Source organism: Sinocyclocheilus grahami, unplaced genomic scaffold (genome assembly GCF_001515645.1).
Source record: "Sinocyclocheilus grahami isolate Dianchi unplaced genomic scaffold, SAMN03320097.WGS_v1.1 scaffold340.1, whole genome shotgun sequence".
NCBI lineage: Eukaryota > Metazoa > Chordata > Actinopteri > Cypriniformes > Cyprinidae > Sinocyclocheilus > Sinocyclocheilus grahami.
In genome coordinates, this window is record NW_015505519.1 from 1,377,349 (window position 1) to 1,389,373 (window position 12,025).

General features: G+C 37.0%; 1 protein-coding gene across 1 annotated transcript in view; it reads left to right on the forward strand.

The window, feature by feature from the left end:
- Positions 1-12,025, forward strand: part of LOC107603081 (ATPase family AAA domain-containing protein 2B-like) — a 69,198-nt gene that overhangs the window by 17,422 nt on the left and 39,751 nt on the right. Inside the window, exons 8-14 of the mRNA XM_016295778.1 lie at positions 337-438; positions 571-682; positions 787-902; positions 1,019-1,193; positions 2,966-3,054; positions 3,772-3,931; positions 11,509-11,599. Of these exons, the coding sequence (XP_016151264.1) occupies positions 337-438; positions 571-682; positions 787-902; positions 1,019-1,193; positions 2,966-3,054; positions 3,772-3,931; positions 11,509-11,599 (845 nt within the window). The remainder of the gene's footprint in view (positions 1-336; positions 439-570; positions 683-786; positions 903-1,018; positions 1,194-2,965; positions 3,055-3,771; positions 3,932-11,508; positions 11,600-12,025) is intronic.

The window sequence follows — 12,025 nt, forward strand, 5'->3', positions numbered from 1 at the left end:
CCCATTCGTAGATATTTGTGATATCACAAATCCCGGAAAATATGAGTTGTAGTCCAAACGAGTCGTTCGTTGTAGTTTTTGAAAAGTGATGTCTGTTAAATAATATATCTCCTTTTGAAGTGGACTTTGAGCTTTGTAACTTTGCAGATCTTTTTTAGGCTCAAACAGCAACATTACAGACCAACTAAAGTTGAAAAAGTGAAAAAGCATAATAGGACCCCTTTAATCAAATATTAATACAAAATGATTACTATTAATAAAAACTATAATAGAATCTAATTGATACTAAAACAACACTGCTGTGTTTCACTGTGTCATCTGCTGTGTCATCACCAGAGTAAAGAAACATGCCATTCACAGTAGTGAATCAACATCATCGTCTGATGAAGAGCGCTTTGAGAGGCGGAAAAGCAAAAGCATGAGCCGAGCTCGTAACAGGTGACATAAAAGCTGTCATTACACAGAACGACTGTTAATTCACTCAATGTGTGACTTATTACATAGCTAAAGTGTGTGAACTTTTACTAAGGTTTGATGTTGCTTTGTTTTTTTTATTTTATTGTGTGACAGGTGTCTACCCATGAACCTGCGGGCAGAGGATCTGGCCAGCGGTGTGCTTCGAGACAGAGTAAAAGTGGGTGCTAGTTTGGCAGATGTGGATCCCATGAATCTGGACACTTCTGTGAGTCTGAGTGTGTTTATACTTCTCTACATTTCTTTACTGATTTACAATGAGGAAAAAGATGCTTTGTGGGTTAGCATATGTCCTTGTCTCTTTCAATGCAGGTGAAGTTTGACAGTGTTGGAGGTCTCTCCCATCACATTCAGTCTTTAAAAGAGATGGTGGTCTTTCCTTTATTATATCCAGAAGTGTTTGAGAAGTTTAAGATCCAGCCCCCAAGGTAAGGTTTTTTGAGAATATGATTATTTTTTAGTTTTGTGTTTAAATCTGCATCCGTTGACGTGCTGTCAGAGGTTGACACTAACATATTTATAACATGTTTTTCCCGCTTTGCAGAGGATGTCTGTTTTATGGGCCTCCAGGAACTGGGAAGACACTGGTGGCACGAGCTTTGGCCAATGAATGCAGTCAGGGTGACAGGAAGGTGTCTTTTTTCATGCGCAAGGGCGCCGACTGCCTCAGCAAATGGGTGGGAGAGTCTGAACGACAGCTCCGCCTACTTTTTGACCAGGTGAACTAGTAGACGACCTCACAATCCCGGCTCTAGTATGACTTTGAGAGTTTCTGTTGTCTGTGAGCTTATTGATGACCAGATATTGCACATTCCTGGATGTTTGTTTTATGTAAAAGAAAATTGGGGTTAATGATTTGAAAATGTTTAAATGTTAAATTAAGTGTTCTTTGCAGGTTGCAGTTTTAAATTTTGTCATTTATATAATAATAACAATAACATCAACAATAATAATAAAACCTTGTGCACACCGGGATGATTATCGCGCACGCTTATCGCAGACGTTTTTCGGCGTGTCTTTTGTGTTCATACCCAAGCAATTTTCGCCTGGCGATGAGCCGAGTGAACGTGCAAATTCACTCCCTGACATTAGATGGCGCTTAATGAAAAACAGAAATACCCTGGTACACATTGAATCCTATTTGATCTGCAATTCCTCTCCATAACAACTCCCTCTTATTGAGATTTTTGTTGTCGTTGTCGCGTTTGTCATAAAGCCCTTTGTGTTCGGACACCAATGAGACCAGCAGCTCTACACTCATCTTGCCTCGATGCATCTTCTGCAGTCTACTTAATTCCTCTTCATCGTTAGGTATCAATGTGTGCTCAGCAAGACGGTTTTGTGCTTGAGCGCCACCAAGTCGTGTTTTACTGTAACTGCAGCAGCTCTAGGCACGTGAACAAAAGCTCCAATCTCATTGGTCGGCCAGTTTTTAACGCAGTGCGTCAAACCAAAAAAACAAGCCAGAGGCGTTTAAAAAAAAAAAAAAAAAAATTACGCTTTTACGCCTCGCGTTTTGAGCGTCGGTGTGTACACTCACATTGGTGCCCTTTGTTTAGCCACGAGACGTAAAACGTCAGCGATAATCTCGTGCGATAATCGTCCCGGTGTGCACAAGCCTTAATAATAATAATAATAATAATAATAATAATAATAATAATAATAATAATAATAATAATAATAATAATAATTATAATAATAATAATAATAATTATTATTATTATTATTATTAGTCAAAAAATACTTATTAAATAAAGTCTTGTATTGAAAATCTAGTATCTAAAATCTTTAAAATCTAATATAAATCATGAAAATATTCAGTTTTCCACTACTGAAAATTAATTTATAAAGTTTAAAGTATAAAATGTATTTTAATTTATATTTATTTGAGGAGTGGATTTCTATACATGCTTTTTTTTCAAATAAGTTTTTTATTAAGTCATCGAATAACCTTACAATAATCACAAGTTCCAGGATTAATTTTCGATTTCAATACATTTTATTGTGAAAAATTATCTATCTATCTATCTGTCTATCTGTCTATCTATCTATCATAGCTTATGCAGCATAACTAAACCTAACTTTTACAATTTTTTAAAGGAAAAAAAATCTGCTTTTGTCTACTTGTACTCTTTTGTTTAAACGGTGTCAGATATTTTTAGATTTTTTTTGTCCTTTAAAGCTTCTTTTAGCTTATGCAGCATAACTAAACCTAACTTTTACAATTTTTTAAAGGAAAAAAAATCTGCTTTTGTCTACTTGTACTCTTTTGTTTAAACAGTGTCAGATATTTTTAGATTTTTTTTGTCCTTTAAAGCTTCTTTTTCCTCTTTGTTGATTCTTGTAGTGTATCACAAGTTGTCTTTTTAGAGTTGGAGTGAATCATATATCCCTATAAAACAGGTGTCAGGCTGTGTTCTCTCTCCAGCTGTTTTGAAGTGTTAGATGTGTGATTATCCAGCCAGGTGATGTTTTCCTCTCGCCCTTTCAGGCATACCTCATGAGACCCTCCATCATCTTTTTCGATGAGATTGATGGCCTCGCTCCTGTTCGCTCCAGCAGGCAGGATCAAATACACAGGTAATGCATTCGAATTAATGCGGTGGGGATTGCAGAAGGTTACATCATCAGGATTAGAAAAGCTCCTGAAGAAATCAAGTAGTTCGATATGATTTCCACACCAAGGCTTTTGGTATTACAAGGAGTATATGATGGAAAACAAGATTTTTCTTGCTCCTTTAAAGAGTTTGATGTACTACCCACATTCACACGTCAACACCTATTCATTTTACATTTGACGAGGTTAGTCATTTTGTTTTCTCTTTTTGTGTTTTAGCTCCATAGTGTCTACATTACTGGCATTGATGGAGGGCTGTGTTCTCTCTCCAGCTGTTTTGAAGTGTTAGATGTGTGATTATCCAGCCAGGTGATGTTTTCCTCTCGCCCTTTCAGGCATACCTCATGAGACCCTCCATCATCTTTTTCGATGAGATTGATGGCCTCGCTCCTGTTCGCTCCAGCAGGCAGGATCAAATACACAGGTAATGCATTCGAATTAATGCGGTGGGGATTGCAGAAGGTTACATCATCAGGATTAGAAAAGCTCCTGAAGAAATCAAGTAGTTCGATAGGATTTCCACACAAAGGCTTTTGGTATTACAAGGAGTATATGATGGAAAACAAGATTTTTCTTGCTCCTTTAAAGAGTTTGATGTACTACCCACATTCACACGTCAACACCTATTCATTTTACATTTGACGAGGTTAGTCATTTTGTTTTCTCTTTTTGTGTTTTAGCTCCATAGTGTCTACATTACTGGCATTGATGGATGGTTTGGACAGCCGGGGGGAGATAGTGGTCATCGGTGCTACAAATAGACTCGACTCTATCGACCCCGCACTCAGGAGGCCCGGGCGCTTTGACCGGGAGTTTCTGTTCAACCTGCCAGATAAAAAGGTGCGCAAATCCTTTTTAACTTCTACAAGGTATTTTGCAGCCAACTGACATTCGGTGTCCCAGAGCGTCCTCGTGTCCCTCACTCAAAACACTTATCCTGGAATTGTCTGACAGCTCAGTTTCAAGTCTTTTGCAGCTGGTTTGGCTGCTAAAATTAGTCTTTTATCAGTGATAATCTCACAGATTGTGTTTGCCAAGGTCGTTGACATCTTGACAAACGGAATGCCAGTTAATTTTGATGAGATTAGTTTAGTATGCCGATCTCGGCTGATATCAAAGCTTTCCTGCTAGAGTTAAAGACTTAAACGTTACCTATGAGTAACTTGAAAATTGTATGTATAAAGTTGTACTAAGTATCGAGCACTTCAAACTACAAATAAGTAGAGGCTAACTAGTCATTGAAGGAAATATGGGTCAGAGCAGTACTGAGCACAAAAATTAGATTTCAAATAAAGTGAGGACATTAAACAGCATTTAAACAGATCAGTGTATTCTAAATCCCAATGACACCAGAAACGAGTTGAAAACAGTGATCACAAGAATATTTGGTTGAATTACTATGAGTAGTTGTATTTTATACAGTGGGGTCCAAAAGTTTTAGACTTAAAAAATCTGAGATTTAAGATTGTAATTAAAACCATGAAAATAAAAATGTTTTAGGGTTTGGTTCGTTTTTCAAAATTTACAACATGTAATGTTTAAAAAAAACATTTAATTGGAAAGATACAATACATTTTCACTAATGGTTTCAGTCCTCATAAACGGTTTTTTATAATTTAATGTGTTATGAGAAAATACTAAATTTATTGCGCATTAATGCAGTTTTTTATTATGAAAGTCCGTTGCTCACTGGCTCTGAATACACATACAGACAAACCATGGGTCACAGGTGGGGTGGGATGTTGATCAGTACTGGCTTGGGATGGGTGTCATCACGCGTCTCAACCAATGAGAGCATTTGGGGTGGGCCTAAGACTGCAGCAGCGCTCACATTAACGCTCCTGATAAAATAATTTGGGCTAAGCATCAACATTCACAAACCAACCACTGTTCACTGTTATTTTTAACAGAAAAGAATGCAATGTGCTCGTAATCACGACTTCATAAGTGGGAAATAGAAAGTTTCCGATAGCACGTGAAGACAGCAGAGAAGCGCTCTTGCTCAGCACAGTGGAGTGCCTTTTTGTTAACTTTGTGGTTTATTATTTTGAGTCATTTGGGACGCGGTAACACAGGGCCCTCTCACAATATATTGCTTTACAGATCTATCACTCTTGCTGCTCAGAAATGTTCACGCAAGCACGTATCTTAAGTTTTGCGCTCTGGCACGGTTAGCGCTCACACTCACTGATCTGTATATAACTGAACCGTGCTCTGGCCAACCTCCAACCGAGCCAGGGACAGCTAAACAAACCTCGCCCGAGCGCGGCACGGAGCAATCACACTAGTCAAACGAATCGGGCTTTGGGGGTCAAACGTGCTCGGGCACGGTTAAGATTGCCTAGTTCGAGTACACCCTTATTCTCCCGCATCCCGGACACACGAGTCTCTACCCGCCTGCAATTCACCCATCAAGTGTTGGCCCGTGCCACACTCTGTTGCGTTGGGTCCCGCGATCGTGCTGGTCTCTGAGGTGCAAGTTATAATGTTATGATCGAGGCTCTGGACTCTTAAGCATAACTTGTTTTTCTTTAACAAACTATAAAATATTTTCTATAAAAATGTTAATGCCCTGGCAGTGGTAAATAGCTTGTTTCAGATTTCATTTGATTACATTAATGTTATAAGTTGAGATTAACAATAAAAATTTTATTGTAAAAATATTTTTATGTAGAATGAATACTGCTGGAAAAAAGCACCTTATTTATTTGTTTAAAGTGTTTGCAAAACAAATGTTATTGCACTTTTGTTCATATAGCAGTACTTTTAAAGGGGTCATATGATGCGATTTCAATTTTTCCTTTATCGTTGGAGTGTTACAAGCTCTTGGTGCATAAAGAAGATCTGTAAAGTTGCAAAGACTAAAGTCTCAAATCCAAAGAGATATTCTTTATAAAAGTTAAGAGTCAACCACGCCTATGTAAGGGAAACAGGTCAATTTAGCTCAAAGGGAATCATTTAAGATTTTATAGGGAATTTGGACAGAATCACGGTTTTACGGCTCATCACTGAGTCGGCCAGCGATTCATTGAACGAGCCATATAACATAAATTCTGCAATGGATATTAATATCCAAAGTATAGTGAAAACACTATTTATTAGCACAGTAACAAGATCGGCAGTTTAAGACATTAACTTGTAAGCACAAAACACAAGATACTTCTCTTTTCAATATAAATAAGGCTTTATTAGATAAATCTAAGACATATAAACTAATCTAACACACGAACACACATTCACACAAGTTGCAGAAAGAGAAAAAGTAAGGAAAGAATAAGTTTAAGAGAATGAAAATGTGAAATCCCAAGTTTATAGCAATATGTGAAATTGCATAGACATGAACAACCATCAATCACTTAATTAACCCTCGCATTGAGTTCCTCAATGAGGTTAAAATTATATTAAATGCACCAGTTCAGCTAGAATCTGGAGGTACTTGCGTTGCCTGTGTAAGGGGTTCCCTTCATTGTCTGGTTGCCGAAAGGGGTTTCCCGAGGTTGCTGATTGGCTGGAAGTTCAGTAGACGCTGAAGTGAGGTCTTGGCAAGCCAATGGTTGGGCGTTGGCTGAAGATGCGGAGTTGTGGGCTGGTTGAAGTTTTGAAGCGGTCGGTCACAGACTCGAGGTGAACTCGGAAACACGGAGTTGTGGCAAAACTTAACTCAGAACACGAAACTCTCAACGGAAAATAAAATAAATTAAAGTAGAAGAATAGAAGTAACGAGACCAGATGGTTTTCTTCTCATCGTGGCTAAGTAGCAGCGGGCGTGCAGGCCGAAGCACGCTGGAACGGCGCTCGAAGAACGCAAAAGTAATGGTAAAAAGCCATGACTAAAAAGCAGTGGCTGAAAAGCAAAAGCTAAAAAAAACATGACTAAAAAGCATAATTTGATGGTGTCCTGAGTATTTAAACCGGGTTGTTGGCCACATCCCAAATTGTGCCTTGGCCAATTATATATTGTCTTTGCTCGGGGTGTTGTATGTTTCTCCTCACAATTCATAAATCAACATGTGATCTTATCAGTCACATGGTCCGAATTTTCCCGCTCTTGCAGAGTATAATTTTGGACATGATTTCTATAACAAGAATGATACATTTGACGAAGAATTGATTGGAAGAAACGTTTCAAGCAAGAAGATTCAAACACACACATACTAAACATGAATATGAACCCTTGAGCTATTCAATAGTTATTAAAAAGACAAGTAAGTGATTAGAACATGATAGTCAAATGTGTGGGTTACACACATGATATGGAGTTAAGCAATGGACATATTCGTTTATAAGTCTCTTTGAGTTAATTTTGGGTGCATCTACATCTGTAAAAGACAGTTTCTGTGAACATAAGGATTAGTGATCGACCGATATTGATATTTTATAACCGATACCAATTATTTGCATGTTTATGTGCCCGATATGCAGAACCAATATTTATTTACTGTTATAAAGTAAATAAATGACTGGGTGAAGTAAGAACATACTTCACTTTGATTTTTCCTCTTTTTAGTCATCTATTTTTTTAAGTGTTGAAAATTAGCAGTCTTTCATGTTAAATGTAATCTTTATATTACAACAATAAAAAACATTTTATTTATTAAGCATCAACAGCAACAACACTAATATTAACAATAAGCAAAATAAATGTAGAATGTCTAATTTTTTCAAATGGAGAAAATTAATAAAGGACAGGAGTCATATCAACTTAAACTACAGTTTTAGTAGGTTTATAAGCTGTTTATTAGCTACAGAGTCGAGAATAATTCACTGAATAATATTCTCTGGAATATTGGAATATAACAAACAGAACATCGTATTTTATTGCATTTCTCAACTGGAATGTTATTTCAGAGTTATTAATAATGTTTTTGTCCTTCTAGATTATGAAAGGCCTGCTGACAGCGCAGTTTATCTATGCAGTTACACAGAACTATACTCAAACTGCAATCGCTCGCGGAGATAAATAATTAATTTCCATATAGTTGTATTTATTTGGATGTTTATTAGCGAAATAATGGTTATATAGTAAATGTTAATACAATTTGCCGAAGCACGCTGGAACGGCGCTCGAAGAACGCAAAAGTAATGGTAAAAAGCCATGACTAAAAAGCAGTGGCTGAAAAGCAAAAGCTAAAAAAAACATGACTAAAAAGCATAATTTGATGGTGTCCTGAGTATTTAAACCGGGTTGTTGGCCACATCCCAAATTGTGCCTTGGCCAATTATATATTGTCTTTGCTCGGGGTGTTGTATGTTTCTCCTCACAATTCATAAATCAACATGTGATCTTATCAGTCACATGGTCCGAATTTTCCCGCTCTTGCAGAGTATAATTTTGGACATGATTTCTATAACAAGAATGATACATTTGACGAAGAATTGATTGGAAGAAACGTTTCAAGCAAGAAGATTCAAACACACACATACTAAACATGAATATGAACCCTTGAGCTATTCAATAGTTATTAAAAAGACAAGTAAGTGATTAGAACATGATAGTCAAATGTGTGGGTTACACACATGATATGGAGTTAAGCAATGGACTGATATTCGTTTATAAGTCTCTTTGAGTTAATTTTGGGTGCATCTACATCTGTAAAAGACAGTTTCTGTGAACATAAGGATTAGTGATCGACCGATATTGATATTTTATAACCGATACCAATTATTTGCATGTTTATGTGCCCGATATGCAGAACCAATATTTATTTACTGTTATAAAGTAAATAAATGACTGGGTGAAGTAAGAACATACTTCACTTTGATTTTTCCTCTTTTTAGTCATCTATTTTTTTAAGTGTTGAAAATTAGCAGTCTTTCATGTTAAATGTAATCTTTATATTACAACAATAAAAAACATTTTATTTATTAAGCATCAACAGCAACAACACTAATATTAACAATAAGCAAAATAAATGTAGAATGTCTAATTTTTTCAAATGGAGAAAATTAATAAAGGACAGGAGTCATATCAACTTAAACTACAGTTTTAGTAGGTTTATAAGCTGTTTATTAGCTACAGAGTCGAGAATAATTCACTGAATAATATTCTCTGGAATATTGGAATATAACAAACAGAACATCGTATTTTATTGCATTTCTCAACTGGAATGTTATTTTAGAGTTATTAATAATGTTTTTTGTCCTTCTAGATTATGAAAGGCCTGCTGACAGCGCAGTTTATCTATGCAGTTACACAGAACTATACTCAAACTGCAATCGCTCGCGGAGATAATAAATAATTAATTTCCATATAGTTGTATTTATTTGGATGTTTATTAGCGAAATAATGGTTATATAGTAAATGTTAATACAATTTTGGGTGTTTTAAACAAGTGAATCTTGTTAAAAGTTACATGCGGTGGTCTTGCTGGAGCATTTCCTGAGCATCAACCGCATCAACCCGGTGAGTGAACAGCAATATAAAAGTGGCTTCGCGAGACTAATGATGAGCAAATATACAACAGAGAGAGAATTAAATTCAGCACTTTTATTTCCAGCATGCGCTCATTCATGGCTGTATTATTTAACTTAAGTTATTTAACTAGGTGGGGGAAACCACTTAACGCAGTTTTTACTAGTGATTTTCCTCATGTGATGGTCATGACTTGCTGTGTCTTTGACCATTAATCTTGGTTACTTGCCCCAAATTTGACAATCTCCTTGGAATTGGAAGGTGTAACTTTTATTCTCGCTGTAGTATTGTTGTTGATCCCATGTCGTGAAGGCACTGTGTTTTGTTGTGAAAGCGAAACTACTTTGTTTGGCCTTCCAAAAGAGGACGATATCCGCTTCGTCATGCCTGGAGCTGATCCGTGCTGGTCGCTGAGGAAATACATCAACTTCACACTGTGGATCGCCGGATCGGCTTTCACTATGGACGAAGCGGAGTCCAGCTCGGGGTCGTCACATGTGGTTGCCGCAAGCCCTCCGGACGCTCCTTCGTCGAATCCGCCGGCTGCACCGTTCTCACTCTAGGCCTCCGGCCTCCGCTCACTCTAGCCCGCCGTGTGTTTCATTGTGAAAGCGAAACTACTTTGTTTGGTCTTCCAAAAGAGGACACGACTAGAAATCAGTGGTTAAGTTGTATTTACAACACTGTTCCAGAACAGTTCAACTCAAATATTCAGATGTGTGCAGCGCATTTTATGGAGGACTGTTTCCTGATCCTGGTAGAGTAGACTACAATGCCGGCTTTTCTGACTCACAGACTGTAAGTACGTTTTTTTTTATATTTAAAGAATGTGCCACTGATGATTCAAACGCGAGTTTTTTGGGCAGTGTAGAGTAGCACTTGTTGTTTGTCATTTCTCAGATCACAAATGCAGACATGGTTTTATGTTTAAAAAGTAAAAGGTAAAAAGACCGTATAAGTCATTATAATCCATAATTATGTCCCCACTGGATGCAACAAATGCCTCGTTTATAATGGGTTTTAATATTTTTGTTTCGTCGCTCTGGCCAGGACATGGCATCACAGTATGGTAAGGGGCGTAACATTTCCGTCACACACTTGAGGTATTAGGCCAATCACAACGCACTGGATTTTTACTTTTAAACTTTGTGTGATTTATTTATTTTATTTGACATCAAGGTGTATGCCATGCCTCCAAGCTTTCTTATTCATTTTGTTAATAAACTTTCTACGTTCCTTATTTATTTGGTTATATATTATACGTTTACTTATTTCCAGTTTTGTATAGGCTACCTATTTATACTTTATGTAAAAGTTATTTGTTATTTTATATTAGGCATAGCCTGCCCTATAGCATGGTTTATTTATATTTGTTTTGTTAATAAAAGTTATATGTTTTATATATAGGCTAAAGTGAGTTTGACGTTGTATTTTGTTGTTGCATTCAAGCAATTGACGCAGAATTGCCGCTAATTCGAAATTCGAAAGCGCACGGCGCTTTTAAGCTATTTAAAAGTGAAGGAAGGCGAGGAAAAATTCAAACGAACAATTGCTTTACGTCAAATTGCCGCTATTTGAAAGTGAAAGTAAAATGTGCACGCCGCTTTGCAAGCTATTTAAAAGCGAAGGAAAGCGAGGAAAAGAGGAACGCCCCTGCCCCCGCAGTGATACCGGTATTACCGGTGTTGTCACACGTCGATTAACTGGTGGGAAAATTTCCTCACCGTCACAACCCTAATCTACACCCTTATACTGTGTGCATCATCTATGCCTGAGCTTTGTTTTTGAAGTTGTTGTGATATGAGGTCAGCTCTGTGCTGGTCTGATTTCTAGATGTGTATGCAGTTTGTCTTCACAGAAGGGTGCTGGCTAATCAAACGTTAGCTCTTATGTTTTCACCAGACCCTTTGTTAAGTGTTTATGATCAAAACAGTTTTGCGGTGCATTTTGATGTGCCTTGTTTTATCTGTACACTGTCTGTGTTTGTGTTTACGCTCATCAACAGGCTCGAAAGCACATTCTAGAAATCCACACCAGGGACTGGAGCCCCAAGCTAGCTGAACCCTTCATAGATGAGCTAGCTGAGAAATGTGTCGGTAAGATGGACGCAAAAATTATGCTTTTCTAGCTTCAGCTCTATATCTCAACCCAACTAGTTGCAGCATGAACACGTTTTGGGTTTCAAGTCATTTCTTTCTTCACTGATAGTGAAATGCTGCAAAGTGACAATCACAGGCGATCAGAACATATTTGTTTAATCTATATTCAAAGTCATTGAGCTATTACTACTTGATTTCTCTAGACCATAAAGTGTTTTGATGTCAGATGTTTGGAAGACGAAACAAATGTTAATCCCATAATCAGATAATTGACTGTTTTACACAGGTGTTAACATTTGTTCAACAGATTTATTATTATTTAATGTAGAAACATTTTATTTGCTTTGAAATGTATCTTTTTGGCTATTGTTTGTAGCTTAAAGTCCAAAATCAAATAGCAGTTTGTTTTCCCAACTATAAAAT